This window comes from Saccoglossus kowalevskii, chromosome 4 (assembly GCF_978046115.1).
Source record: "Saccoglossus kowalevskii chromosome 4, keSacKowa6.1, whole genome shotgun sequence".
In the NCBI taxonomy this organism is placed as follows: domain Eukaryota; kingdom Metazoa; phylum Hemichordata; class Enteropneusta; family Harrimaniidae; genus Saccoglossus; species Saccoglossus kowalevskii.
Window position 1 is genome coordinate 6,526,936 of NC_140644.1, and position 15,209 is coordinate 6,542,144.

A 15,209-nucleotide genomic window follows, 5' to 3' on the forward strand; every position below is an offset into this window, starting at 1 on the left:
AAATTGAATTAGAAATAAATTGTACCACAAGACCTAATACATAGTATATGTTTTCTAAATAACATAACGGTTGCCCGCGGTTCCCAATCTCAACTTCTGGAAGTCGAAATCGAGATTAATAAGTCTTTGATACAGTTGTGATCACTTATTCTATGAATTTACATAGCATCAATTACTTTCAGAGAGCGAATATGTTTTACTGGAGTTGGAAACCTGTGCAACATGTGTTACTTTATATTGCAACAATCTGCAAGTTCATACAAATTACTTAATGGTTAAATGATAAGGTGAAGTACCATTCCAGTTAAAAACTAAGGGCTTGTCCGGGGTTCGAACCCGAGACCTCCTGTACCCGAAACAGGAATCGTACCACTAGACCAACAAGCCATTGAAGCATTAACACTGTTCTCAACCTCGAGTTTGGGAAATTGAATTCGAAATAATCTGTACCACAAGACCGAATACATAATATATGTTTTCTAAATAACATAACATGTGGGTTGCCCGCGGTTCCTAACTTTAACTTTTGGAAGTCGAAATCGAGACTAATAAGTCTTTGATACAAATGTGATCACATATTCTATGAATTTACATAGCATCATTTAGTTTCAGAGATCAAATATGTTTTACTGGAGTTGGAAACCTGTCCAACATTTGTTACTTTATATTGCAACAATCTGCAAGTATATACAAATTACATGCTTGTTAAATGATAAACTGAAGTACCATTCCATTCCAGTTAAAAAAAACAGGGATTGTCCAGGGTTCGAACCCGGGACGTCCTGTACCCGAAACAGGAATCGTACCTCTAGACCAACAAGCCTATGACGCATTAATAGAATTCTCAACCTAGAGTTTCAGAAATTGAATTAGAAATTAATTGTACCACAAGACCTAATACATAATATATGTTTTCTAAATAACATAACATGTGGGTTGCCCGCGGTTCCTAACTTTAACTTTTGGAAGTCGAAATCGAGACTAATAAGTCTTTGATACAATTGTGATCACATATTCTATGAATTTACATAGCATAATTTACTTTCAGAGAGCGAATATTTTTACTGGAGTTGGAAACCTGTCCAACATGTGTTACTTTATATTGCAACAATGAAAACCTTTATACAAATTACATAATTGTTAAATGATAAGATGAAGTACCATTCCATTCCAGTCCAGTTACAAAGTAAGGGCTTGTCCGGGGTTTGAACCCGGGACCTCCTGTCCCCGAAACAGGAATCGTACCACTAGACCAACAAGCCAATGACGCATTAGAAGTGTTCTTAACCTCGAGTTTGGGAAATTGAATTAGAATTAAATTGTACCGCAACACCTAATACATAGTATATGTTTTCTAAATAACATAACATGTGGGTTGCCCGCGGTTCCTAACTTTAACTTTTGGAAGTCGAAATCGAGACTAATAAGTCTTTGATACAATTATGATCACATATTCTATGAATTTACATAGCATAATTTACTTTCAGAGAGCGAATATTTTTACTGGAGTTGGAAACCTGTCCAACATGTGTTACTTTATATTGCAACAATGAAAACGTTTATACAAATTACATAATTATTAAATGATAAGATGAAGTACCATTCCATTCCATTCCAGTTAAAAAGTAAGGGCTTGTCCGGGGTTTGAACCCGGCACCTCCTGTACCCGAAACAGGAATCGTACCACTAGACCAACAAGCCAATGACGCATTAACAGAAGGCTCAACCTCAAGTTTCAGAAATTGAATTAGAAATCAATTGTACCCCAAGACCTAATACATAGCACATGTTTACTAAATAACATAACATGTGGGTTGCCGGCGGTTCCTAATCTAAACTTCTGGAAGTCGAAATCGAGATTAATAAGTCTTTGATACAATTTTGATCACTTATTCTATGAACTTACATAGCATCATTTAGTTTCAGAGATCAAATATGTTTTACTAGAGTTGGAAACCTGTCCAACATTTGTTACTTTATATTGCAACAATCTGCAAGTTTATACAAATTACATAATTGTTAAATGATAAGGTGAAGTACCATTCCAGTTAAAAACTAAGGGCTTGACCGCGGTTCGAACCCGGGACCTCCTGCACCCGAAACAGGAATCGTACCACCAGACCAACAAGCCAATGACGCATTAACTGTGTTCTCAACCTTGTGTTTCTGAAATTGAATTAGAATTAAATTGTACTACAACACCTAATACATAGTATATGTTTTCTAAATAACATAACATGTGGGTTGCCCTGGGTTCCTTATCTCAACTTTTGGGAGTCGAAATCGAGATTAATAAGTCTTTGATACAATTGTGATCACTTATTCTATGAATTTACATAGCATCAATTACTTTCAGAGAGCGAATGTTTTTTACTGGAGTTGGAAACCTGTCCAACATTTGTTACTTTATATTGCAACAATCTACAAGTTAATACAAATTACATAATTGTTAAATGATAAGATGAAGTACCATTCCATTCCAGTTAAAAAACCATGGCTTGTCTGGGGTTCGAACCGGGACCTCCTGTACCCGAACCAGGAATCGTGCCACTAGACCAACAAGCCAAGGACGCACTGACAGAATTCTCAACCTTGAGTTTCAGAAATTGAATTAGAAATAAATTGTACCACAAGACCTAATACATAGTACATGTTTTCTAAATAACATAACATGTGGGTTGCCGGCGGTTCCTAATCTAAACTTCTGGATGTCGAAATCGAGATTAATATGTCTTTGATACAATTGTGATCACTTATTCTATGAATTTACATAGCATCAATTACTTTCAGAGAGCGAATATTTTTCACTAGAGTTGGAAACCTGTCCAACATTTGTTACTTTATATTGCAACAATCTGCAAGTTTATACAAATTACATAATTGTTACATGATAAGGTGAAGTACCATTCCATTCCAGTTAAAAAACCTTGGCTTGTCCGGGTTCGAACCCGGGACCTCCTGTACCCGAAACAGGAATCGTACCACTAGACCAACAAACCAATGATGCATTAGAAGTGTTCTCAACCTCGAGTTTGGAAAATTGAATTAGAAATCAATTGTACCCCAAGACCTAATACATAGTACATGTTTACTAAATAACATAACATGTGGGTTGCCGGCGGTTCCTAATCTAAACTTCTGGAAGTCGAAATCGAGATTAATAAGTCTTTGATACAATTGTGATCACTTATTCTATGAATTTACATAGCATCATTTAGTTTCAGAGAGCAAATATGTTTTACTGGAGTTGGAAACCTGTCCAACATTTGTTACTTTATATTGCAACAATCTGCAAGTTTATACAAATTACATACTTGTTAAATGATAAACTGAAGTACCATTCCATTCCAGTTAAAAAAAAAACAGGGATTGTCCGGGGTTCGAACCCGGGACCTCCTGTACCCGAAACAGGAATCGTACCTCTAGACGAACAAGCCAATGACGCATTAACAGAATTCTCAACCTCGAGTTTCAGAAATTGAATTAGAAATTAATTGTACCACAAGACCTAATACATAGTATATGTTTTCTAAATAACATAACATGTGGGTTGCCCGCGGTTCCTAACTTTAACTTTTGGAAGTCGAAATCGAGACTAATAAGTCTTTGATACAATTGTGATCACATATTCTATGAATTTACATAGCATAGGAATCGTACCACTAGACCAACAAGCCAATGACGCATTAGAAGTGTTCTCAACCTCGAGTTTGGGAAATTGAATTAGAAATCAATTGTACCCCAAGACCTAATACATAGTACATGTTTACTAAATATCATAACATGTGGGTTGCCGGCGGTTCCTAATCTAAACTTCTGGAAGTCGAAATTGAGATTAATAAGTCTTTGATACAATTGTGATCACTTATTCTATGAATTTATATAGCATCATTTAGTTTCAGAGAGCAAATATGTTTTACTGGAGTTGGAAACCTGTCCAACATTTGTTACTTTATATTGCAACAATCTGCAAGTTTATACAAATTACATAATTGTTAAATGATAAGATGAAGTACTATTCCATTCCAGTTAAAAAACAAGGGCTTGTCCGGGGTTCGAACCCGGGACCTCCTGTACCCGAAACAGGAATCGTGCCACTAGACCAACAAGCCAATGACGCATTAACAGAATTCTCAACCTTGAGTTTCAGAAATTGAATTAGAAATAAATTGTACCACAAGACCTAATACATAGTATATGTTTTCTAAATAACATAACATTTGGGTTGCCCGCGGTTCCTCGTCTCAACTTCTGGAAGTCGAAATCGAGATTAATAAGTCTTTCATACAATTGTGATCACTTATTCTATGAATTTACATAGCATCAATTACTTTCAGAGAGCGAATATTTTTCACTAGAGTTGGAAACCTGTCCAACATGTGTTACTTTATATTGCAACAATGAAAACGTTTATACAAATTACATAATTGTTAAATGATAAGATGAAGTACCATTCCATTCCATTCCAGTTAAAATGCAAGGGCTTGTCCGGGGTTTGAACCCGGCACCTCCTGTACCCGAAACAGGAATCGTACCACTAGACCAACAAGCCAATGACGCATTAACAGAAGGCTCAACCTCAAGTTTCAGAAATTGAATTAGAAATCAATTGTACCCCAAGACCTAATACATAGTACATGTTTTCTAAATAACATAACATGTGGGTTGCCGGCGGTTCCTAATCTAAACTTCTGGAAGTCGAAATCGAGATTAATAAGTCTTTGATACAATTTTGATCACTTATTCTATGAACTTACATAGCATCATTTAGTTTCAGAGAGCGAATATTTTTTACTAGAGTTGGAAACCAGTCCAACATTTGTTACTTTATATTGCAACAATCTGCAAGTTTATACAAATTACATAATTGTTAAATGATAAGATGAAGTACCATTCCATTCCAGTTAAAAAACCAGGGTTTGTCCGGGGTTCGAACCCGGGACCTCCTGTACCCAAAACAGGAATCGTGCCACTAGACCAACAAGCCAAGGACGCACTGACAGAATTCTCAACCTTGAGTTTCAGAAATTGAATTAGAAATAAATTGTACCACAAGACCTAATACATAGTATATCATTTCTAAATAACATAACATGTGGCTTGCCGGCGGTTCCTAATCTAACTTCTGGATGTCGAAATCGAGATTAATATGTCTTTGATACAATTGTGATCACTTATTCTATGAACTTACATAGCATCAATTACTATCAGAGAGCGAATATTTTTTACTAGAGTTGGAAACCAGTCCAACATTTGTTACTTTATATTGCAACAATCTGCAAGTTTATACAAATTACATAATTGTTAAATGATAAGATGAAGTACCATTCCATTCCAGTTAAAAAACCAGGGTTTGTCCGGGGTTCGAACCCGGGACCTCCTGTACCCAAAACAGGAATCGTGCCACTAGACCAACAAGCCAAGGACGCACTGACAGAATTCTCAACCTTGAGTTTCAGAAATTGAATTAGAAATAAATTGTACCACAAGACCTAATACATAGTATATCATTTCTAAATAACATAACATTTGGGTTGCCCGCGGTTCCTAGTCTCAACTTCTGGAAGTCGAAATCGAGATTAATAAGTCTTTGATACAATTGTGATCACTTATTCTATGAATTTACATAGCATCAATTACTTTCAGAGAGCGAATATTTTTCACTAGAGTTGGAAACCTGTCCAACATTTGTTACTTTATATTGGAACAATCTGCAAGTTTATACAAATTGCATAATTGATAAATGATAAGGTGAAGTACCATTCCATTCCAGTTATAAAACAAGGGCTTGTCCGGGGTTCGAACCCGGGACCTCCTGTACCCGAAACAGGAATCGTACCACTAGACCAACAAGCCATTGAAGCATTAACACCGTTCTCAACCTCGAGTTTGGGTAATTGAATTCGAAATAATCTGTACCACAAGACCTAATACATAGTATATGTTTTCTAAATAGCATAACATGTGGGTTGCCCGGGGTTCGTAACTTTAACTTTTGGAAGTCGAAATCGAGACTAATAAGTCATTGAGACAAATGTGATCACATATTCTATGAATTTACATAGCATCATTTAATTTCAGAGAGCAAATATGTTTTACTGGAGTTGGAAACCTGTCCAACATTTGTTACTTTATATTGCAACAATCTGCAAGTTTATACAAATTACATACTTGTTAAATGATAAACTGAAGTACCATTCCATTTCAGTTAAAAAAACAAACAGGGATTGTCCGGGGTTCGAACACGGGACCTCCTGTACCCGAAACAGGAGTCGTACCTCTAGACGAACAAGCCAATGACGCATTAACAGAATTCTCAACCTCGAGTTTCAGAAATTGAATTAGAAATTAATTGTACCACAAGACCTAATACATAGTACTGTGGAATACTTTATTTTCGCTGGAATTAATTTTCGCTGAAAAGGCTTTTTGAGGGTTTTGTATGGAATTTATTTTCACTGATTTTTGATGAGTTTAATGGGAAATATAGGAAAAAAAGTATATTCACTGGATTTTATTTTCACGGAATCATCCCTTCAGCGAAAATAGCGAAAATAAATTCCAAGCGAAAATAAAGTATTCTACAGTATAAGTTTTCTAAATAACATAACATGTGGGTTGCCCGCGGTTCCTAATCTCAACTTCGGGAAGTCGAAATCGAGATTAATAAGTCTTTGATACAGTTGTGATCACTTATTCTATGAATTTACATAGCATCAATAATTTTCAGAGAGCGAATATGTTTTACTGGAGTTGGAAACCTGTGCAACATGTGTTACTTTATATTGCAACAATCTGCAAGTTTATACAAATTATTTAATTGTTAAATGATAAGGTGAAGTACCGTTCCAATTAAAAACTAAGGGCTTGTCCGGGGTTCGAACACAGGACCTCCTGTACCCGAAACAGGAATCGTACCACTAGACTAACAAGCCAATGACGCATTAACACTGTTCTCAACCTCGAGTTTGGGAAATTGAATTCGAAATAATCTGTACCACAAGACCTAATACATAGTATATGTTTTCTAAATAGCATAACATGTGGGTTGCCCGGGGTTCGTAACTTTAACTTTTGAGGGTTAAAATCGAGACTAATAAGTCACTGATACAAATGTGATAACATATTCTATGAATTTACATAGCATCATTTAGTTTCAGAGAGAAAATATGTTTTACTGGAGTTGGAAACCTGACCAATATTTGTTACTTTATATTGCAACAATCTGCAAGTTTATACAAATTACATACTTGTTAAATGATAAACTGAAGTACCATTCCATTCCAGTTAAAAAAATCAGAGATTGTCCAGGCTTCGAACCCAGGACCTCCTGTACCCGGAACAGGAATCGTCCCTCTAGACCAACAAGCCAATGTCGCATTAGAAGTGTTCTCAACCTCGAGTTTGGGAAATTGAATTCGAAATAAATTGTACCACAAGACCTAATACATAGTACATGTTTTCTAAATAACATAACATGTGGGTTGCCGGCGGTTCCTAATCTAAACTTCTGGATGTCGAAATCGAGATTAATATGTCTTTGATACAATTGTGATCACTTATTCTATGAATTTACATAGCATCAATTACTTTCAGAGAGCGAATATTTTTCACTAGAGTTGGAAACCTGTCCAACATTTGTTACTTTATATTGCAACAATCTGCAAGTTTATACAAATTACATAATTGTTACATGATAAGGTGAAGTACCATTCCATTCCAGTTAAAAAACCTTGGCTTGTCCGGGTTCGAACCCGGGACCTCCTGTACCCGAAACAGGAATCGTACCACTAGACCAACAAACCAATGACGCATTAGAAGTGTTCTCAACCTCGAGTTTGGAAAATTGAATTAGAAATCAATTGTACCCCAAGACCTAATACATAGTACATGTTTACTAAATAACATAACATGTGGGTTGCCGGCGGTTCCTAATCTAAACTTCTGGAAGTCGAAATCGAGATTAATAAGTCTTTGATACAATTGTGATCACTTATTCTATGAATTTACATAGCATCATTTAGTTTCAGAGAGCAAATATGTTTTACTGGAGTTGGAAACCTGTCCAACATTTGTTACTTTATATTGCAACAATCTGCAAGTTTATACAAATTACATACTTGTTAAATGATAAACTGAAGTACCATTCCATTCCAGTTAAAAAAAAAAACAGGGATTGTCCGGGGTTCGAACCCGGGACCTCCTGTACCCGAAACAGGAATCGTACCTCTAGACGAACAAGCCAATGACGCATTAACAGAATTCTCAACCTCGAGTTTCAGAAATTGAATTAGAAATTAATTGTACCACATGACCTAATACATAGTATATGTTTTCTAAATAACATAACCTGTGGGTTGCCCGCGGTTCCTAACTTTAACTTTTGGAAGTCGAAATCGAGACTAACAAGTCTTTGATACAATTGTGATCACATATTCTATGAATTTACATAGCATAATTTACTTTCAGAGAGTGAATATTTTTACTGGAGTTGGAAACCTGTCCAACATGTGTTACTTTATATTGCAAAAATGAAAACGTTTATACAAATTACATAATTGTTAAATGATAAGATGAAGTACCATTCCATTCCATTCCAGTTAAAAAGCAAGGGCTTGTCCGGGGTTTGAACCCGGGACCTCCTGTACCCGAAACAGGAATCGTACCACTAGACCAACAAGCCAATGACGCATTAACAGAAGGCTCAACCTCAAGTTTCAGAAATTGAATTAGAAATCAATTGTACCCGAAGACCTAATACATAGTACATATTTACTAAATAACATAACATGTGGGTTGCCGGCGGTTCCTAATCTAAACTTCTGGAAGTCGAAATCGAGATTAATAAGTCTTTGATACAATTGTGATCACTTATTCTATGAATTTACATGGCATCATTTAGTTTCAAAGAGCAAATATTTTTTACTGGTGTTGGAAACCTGTCCAACATTTGTTACTTTATATTGCAACAATCTGCAAGTTTATACAAATTACATAATTGTTAAATGATAAGATGAAGTACCATTCCATTCCAGTTAAAAAAAAACAGGGCTTGTCCGGGGTTCGAACCCGGGACCTCCTGTACCCGAAACAGGAATCGTACCACTAGACCAACAAGCCAAAGACGCATTAACAGAATTCTCAACCTCGAGTTTTAGAAATTGAATTAGAAATAAATTGTACCACAAGACCTAATACATAGTATATGTTTTCTAATTCTAAATAACATAACGGTTGCCCGCGGTTCCTAATCTCAACTTCTGGAAGTCGAAATCGAGATTAATAAGTCTTTGATACAGTTGTGATCACTTATTCTATGAATTTACATAGCATCAATTACTTTCAGAGAGCGAATATTTTTTACTGGAGTTGGAAACCTGTGCAACATATGTTACTTTATATTGCAACAACCTGCAAGTTTATACAAATTACATAATTGTTAAATGATAAGGAGTAGTACCATTCCAGTTAAAAAAATAAGAGCTTGTTGGGGCAACGAACCTGGGACCCCTGTACCCGAAACAGGAATTGTACCACTAGACCAACAAGCCCTTGACGCATTAAAACTGTTCTCAACCCCGAGTTTGGGAAATTGAATTCGAAATAATCTGTACCACAAGACCTAATACATAGTATATGTTTTCTAAATAGCATAACATGTGGGTTGCCCGGGATTCGTAACTTTAACTTCTGGAAGTCGAAATCGAGACTAATAAGTCATTGATACAAATGTGATCACATATTCTATGAATTTACATAGCATCATTTAGTTTCAGAGAGCGATTATGTTTTACTGAAGTTGGAAACCTGTCCAACATTTGTTACTTTATATTGCAACAATCTGCAAATTTATTGTTATAATGAATTTGATCCATGAGCTCGTTACAGAAATGTACAATCTGGAAGTAATAACGTCGAACATTCTGAAAGCTAAACAAATCGAACGATTTGGTCAAGTACTATTCCGACTGATGAATCGACATAGGCTTTCTTCGTATTCTAATATCGTTTCCGTGTTTACTTCTATCAGGATCACACCCGAAATATTTTAACACGGAATAATACGTCTGTTACGTATTTCGTTAGCTAATGCAATACTGCCCTCAGTCGGTGGGATGTTCGTTAATCCAACATCCCCATCGATAATAAATAAATTGTTAGAAACAGTTTCTACAGAAATACAGCAGAAAGTCATTGTGAAAGAACTGTTAAACAACATAGTTGATGACATTGTTGAGGAAAAGGATCAATAAAAATCATTCTTTAAAAATTATATTTTTTGTCCTGTCTTGTCTTGATTTTTTATCAGGGGGTCAAGGAATATGTGTGGAACAACTAAACATTTATTAGCTAAAGGACATGAATCGCCCCCCCCCCCCCAATACAAAATTGTTTCACTAGAGGGCGTTTCCTACAACAAATAAAATCGCGTAAAGAAGGAGGGTGTTTTCTACCACAAATAAAGACATTGTGATTAAAAATACAATGATAGATCACACCAACTATATTTAGTTGCTGCTAAAACATTGAATTAGGCGTAAACAAAATACACTACCAACTACTGGTTGCAAGGTTAAGTGAACGTCATATGTGATCGATGCTTGGAATACAAAGTATTGAAATAACAAAGATACCAGTGTACCCCTTATTTGTCAAGCACATAAGAAAATCAACCAAGATCATGACAATTAAAATGAAATATGCTGTTATGAAGTACGTTTCCATGACTCACGAGGAGCATTAATGATCACATAATGTTGTGTCATTACCAAAGCATCGCCACATGTTCTAAACAAGTCTCATATATATGCGGCCCCACAAACTTTCATATCAGTCCCACATGACATATATATGGATCCTGCAAGACATTCACATGAATCCCACAATTGGGTCCACACTGGGTCCCAAGAGACATCCATACAGGTTCCACAAGACTTCCATTATGGGTAGGAAAATTTACCGAGGTAGCACATCAACACCAAACATCTACAATTGATATTTCATTCAACATTCATGTTCAGTAAATCTAAAGACATACCCCAGTCTACCCAACAGTGTGGCAATATGTTATGAAGAAAATGGAAGTTGCATATAAACAAAGGAGCATTTTATGGGAACTGATTAATTTCAACAAAAATTAGTAGCATTGAGTATCACTGAATGACAATGACAAGTAATCAATGCAAGAAACTATTATGCTCAGAGAAAGATTTCAGATATAGTTGAGGTTATCATATTTAATATTTAGAAAACAACTGTAAATAATACAACCCGAGAGTAGTCTGCAAGCAGTCAAACAGATATTATACACTAGTCATATAGTTGGTTGGTCAACAGTCATCAGTTCATAGTAATAAAAATTCAATCAAGACTGAGTGAGTGACAAAACCATAACATAGTTCAAGTGACAGCGATTGGTAAGTACATTATCATGCCGACAGAAAACTATCACACAGTAATTGTGCTAAGATTTTATTTCAGATAGGATCTTGCAAGAAATTTTTAAATTTTGTAATATGGAATATTTTTTTTGTTGGTTCATAATAAATGTGAATTTGTCACGCTAGTTCATACTGCACATAACAATCCTCTAATTTTTGAAGTAATCACATAGGAAACATTTTTGTGAGGTACTCTGGAACATTGATTTTGATAAAACCTCTTGGCATTCCATTTTTGATACAGATTTCCAAACAGCAGACAATCATGACAATACTCGCTCTTTACAGTCATAAAAAATGGACACACACAGTTAAGTGTTGAAAACATCAAGGGCTTATTTTATTTACATACCATTTCCTATTCCAATTATACAATTCTCAGTCAACAGTTTTGTTCATTTCTTTTTTGAAAACCTGAGCATTTTATTGTTAAAGCTTCTACAAATTTAGCAATGTATGTTCAGGTTGGAAATGCATCAAGGAAAGCGGCCAATTAGGGTGGTATTATTTGTGTGCATCTAAGCCACATCAACATAGACAGACAGATGAAATGTGCTTTCATTATTGTTGTTGCAGATAATGAAACCTTTGCCTTCGTTTATGACATACAATTTCAAAATTAGCCATGGAGATAATATTTTGCAGTAAATGTTTGAAAGGCAAGTACGACATTAAGTTAAATAACTTAAAATGTCAGCAAGAGTCAACAGAAATCACTTCATGACTCATTCTGACAACTTGGACTATGAATTATAGGAGGCCTCCATAATCGAAACTAACATATTGTCAGCATAAATCTGCAGAGATGCATATAGAGAGTGTCATGATAATGAATATGTTGTATAAAGATATGTGAAGTCACTGCGACGGTGTTAGAATAAATTATACTACCGGGAACTACACCAGTCGTAACTGGAAACAATAGTCAGAGAGATTATAACAAATTTCACGAACCACACCGTTTTTGATATGTCTACAGATGAAATTGCAGCCATTTCGTTTCAACCTGGGAAACAATTATAACTTGAGGTTAAAAATCAAGACTAGTGAGGAGTGTTGATGTTCACTTGTTGTGTCATTACCAAAGCATCGCCAAATGTTCTATACAAGTCCCATGAGAAAAGCATTTGCGGCCCCACAAACATTCACATCAGTCCCACACAACATATATTTGGATCCTGCAAAACATCCACATGGGTCCCACTATACAACCAAATTGGGTCCCACGAGACATTCATACAGATTTCACAAGACATCCATTATGGGCAAGTAAATTTAGCAACAAGGTAGCATATCAACACCAAACATCTATAATTGATATTTCATTCAAAATTCAGTAAATCTAAAAATATATCCCAGTCTACCTAACAGTGTGGCAATATGTTATGAAGAAAATGGAAGTTGCATATAAACAAAGGAGCATTTTATGGGAACTGATTAATTTCAACAAAAATTAGTAGCATTGAGTATCACTGAATGACAATGACAAGTAATCAATGCTCAGAGAAAGATTTCTGATATAGTTGAGGTTATCATATTTAATATTTAGGAAACAAAATTGTAAATAATACAACCCCACACACCTCCCTACAATATACATAGTAAAAATAGTGTGGTGCCTGAAAGAATATTTTTCTTTTTTTTAAATTAATTTTAGGTCATACATGTTGTAGGTTTGTTTAATTTTATATTTTATACCAAATATTTTGATAAATTCATCGCACAGTATATAGTCTTAAGACCTAAATATTCGAATTGCAACACTAATGAAAGGTTGTGGCATCACACTTGAATGACTAAATAGAATAAATGATTCCATTGCATGTCAACAAAAAATTAAACAAACCTATGACCTAAAATTAATTTAAAAAAAAGAAAAATATTCTTTCAGGCACCACACACAAATACTATCTATATATACTGAACTGAACAAAACACTGAGGTGCTGTTTTAAGGATATTCCACCATAGAAGTGTACATGACACAGTCAATAAATGCATATTGTCTGTATCAGTAGCAGATCCACGTTTTGACACTGAATGCCACCAAAGACTGAATTATTTGTCTTGCCATTTGAATTCTGCAAAATCCTTACCAATTTTGGTACTTTCTGGCAAACCCTACTACCACTGCATATACCTGGTAGTATAATTATGGACCTTCATATTATTTTGCATTAGAGTAAAAATGAATGCACAAGAAGTTAAGAATACAGATTAATGCCTAATGAGCAGTTTATTTTTGCAAGTAAAGCAAAACCGGCTTTATTTGTGCAATTATGTGTGTATTATAGGAAGTCAGAAAGACAAAGCAAACATCTGGTTATCTTTTATATCCGTAGACATACCCTTGACAATGTTGGGATCTATACCATGTTGAAACATTCCCTTAATTTCACAGGTAATACAGTCGATACAAGAAAATTACAACAGTTGATGCGCCCTTTAGAAAATATCTCTCAGAAATATTGTTGCACCAGGTCCTATTAAATATTTGTGATTTCAAAATAATTATAAATAAGAACATGGGGGGGGGGGGGTAATCTTGCATTGTGCATTGCCTTGTCATTTTCAATGGTAGCAAGACTTTATAAGTTTGGAAATCTATTAGTTTTATTGTTAAACAAACAATGTCGTAAATAGTTACAAGTTTCTGGATACTTTCATAACCAAGGGAACATGACAATGGTACTGTTTGGAACATGCTCCAAAATGAATTTGGTCAACTCAGAATAATTTGATCTCACAATCAAATAATGTAAACCACTTTGAACTCAACTTGGGTTACCTTGAACGTTTCACCCAGCCCAAACTACTTAATTTTTACACAACATATACAGAAAATAAAATCATGAAAAACATAACAAAAAACATATCACCTTGGGATTGGAAGAGGATAAAAGTCAAAGCAAAAAATCTTCAACAAGCTTGGGCTTTTCAGTATGACATATTTGTCATACAGTCATTCAATTACAAATAAACACTAATTTATTAACACAATTGCCCCACCCCTAATAGATACAAATTAAACTGTACATTTTAGACTGTAGTAACATTAACATAATATATATTAGTTTTCAATTCTACATCGGTGTCTCATTAGACGTCGCGCATACATTAGCACTCATTCAGGATACACTTTCTGCAAAATAGTAAAATTAAGAGAAATATCTTAAGAAAGAGACATAAAATAAACTCATCCCTTTCAAATTCAGACTTAAAAATTATTATATGTTCATTGGTATTTTTTTGTTGGTGGTGCCAATGGGGCTGCTGCGCATGGCATGACATATTCAGTGCAAAATACTTATTATTGAGAGTGAAGAGACAGTCATATTGACTCATCTTCATCCCACCTAGCAATGTGTTCATTAGATTTGTGAGGCGCTGACGGCGTTGCTAAACTCGGCCTAGCACATTTTTGTGCTAATTCCTCATACGTCTGCCCATGCAGCATACAGACTAAAACAACTGTCATATTGTCACATCCTAGCCCTCCCATCTGACAGTCTGGCGCTAAACACCTTGTCATAAGTTCTTCACAAATCTGAAAAAAGAAACAAAGTTAAAGGTTTAATTATAATATAAACCAAAACAGAAATTCTTCCACATTTACCCCCAAATACATGTAGTACCTTCTCCAGTGGCCAACTTTAAAATATAGCAGTGAATGAGTTTTTATTATCTCCTGCACATTGCAGTAGGCAAGTAATGTAAGAGTTGAATTTATTTTTTCTCGACAGTTGAGTCAAAGCAAGGTTTAATCCTA

At 35.2% G+C, this 15,209-nt stretch overlaps 1 protein-coding gene and 8 non-coding genes across 9 annotated transcripts in view; all 9 read right to left on the reverse strand.

The window, feature by feature from the left end:
• Positions 1 to 315: 315 nt before the first annotated feature.
• TRNAP-CGG (transfer RNA proline (anticodon CGG)) lies at positions 316 to 387 on the reverse strand. The gene has a single exon. It is a non-coding gene; the product is annotated as a tRNA-Pro (tRNA).
• Positions 388 to 1,190: 803 nt separating this feature from the next.
• TRNAP-CGG (transfer RNA proline (anticodon CGG)) lies at positions 1,191 to 1,262 on the reverse strand. The gene has a single exon. It is a non-coding gene; the product is annotated as a tRNA-Pro (tRNA).
• A 367-nt stretch (positions 1,263 to 1,629) lies between these two features.
• TRNAP-CGG (transfer RNA proline (anticodon CGG)) lies at positions 1,630 to 1,701 on the reverse strand. Its single transcript has one exon. It is a non-coding gene; the product is annotated as a tRNA-Pro (tRNA).
• A 2,339-nt stretch (positions 1,702 to 4,040) lies between these two features.
• TRNAP-CGG (transfer RNA proline (anticodon CGG)) lies at positions 4,041 to 4,112 on the reverse strand. Its single transcript has one exon. It is a non-coding gene; the product is annotated as a tRNA-Pro (tRNA).
• Positions 4,113 to 4,480: 368 nt separating this feature from the next.
• TRNAP-CGG (transfer RNA proline (anticodon CGG)) lies at positions 4,481 to 4,552 on the reverse strand. Its single transcript has one exon. It is a non-coding gene; the product is annotated as a tRNA-Pro (tRNA).
• A 1,232-nt stretch (positions 4,553 to 5,784) lies between these two features.
• TRNAP-CGG (transfer RNA proline (anticodon CGG)) lies at positions 5,785 to 5,856 on the reverse strand. The gene has a single exon. It is a non-coding gene; the product is annotated as a tRNA-Pro (tRNA).
• A 2,755-nt stretch (positions 5,857 to 8,611) lies between these two features.
• Positions 8,612 to 8,683, reverse strand: TRNAP-CGG (transfer RNA proline (anticodon CGG)). Its single transcript has one exon. It is a non-coding gene; the product is annotated as a tRNA-Pro (tRNA).
• Positions 8,684 to 9,048: 365 nt separating this feature from the next.
• On the reverse strand, positions 9,049 to 9,120 carry TRNAP-CGG (transfer RNA proline (anticodon CGG)). The gene has a single exon. It is a non-coding gene; the product is annotated as a tRNA-Pro (tRNA).
• Positions 9,121 to 11,757: 2,637 nt separating this feature from the next.
• LOC100370180 (putative protein phosphatase 2C T23F11.1) overlaps positions 11,758 to 15,209 on the reverse strand; it is a 32,904-nt gene continuing 29,452 nt past the window's right edge. Inside the window, exon 9 of the mRNA XM_085497680.1 lies at positions 11,758 to 14,987. Within this exon, the coding sequence (XP_085353806.1) occupies positions 14,772 to 14,987 (216 nt within the window). The 3' untranslated portion in view covers positions 11,758 to 14,771. The remainder of the gene's footprint in view (positions 14,988 to 15,209) is intronic.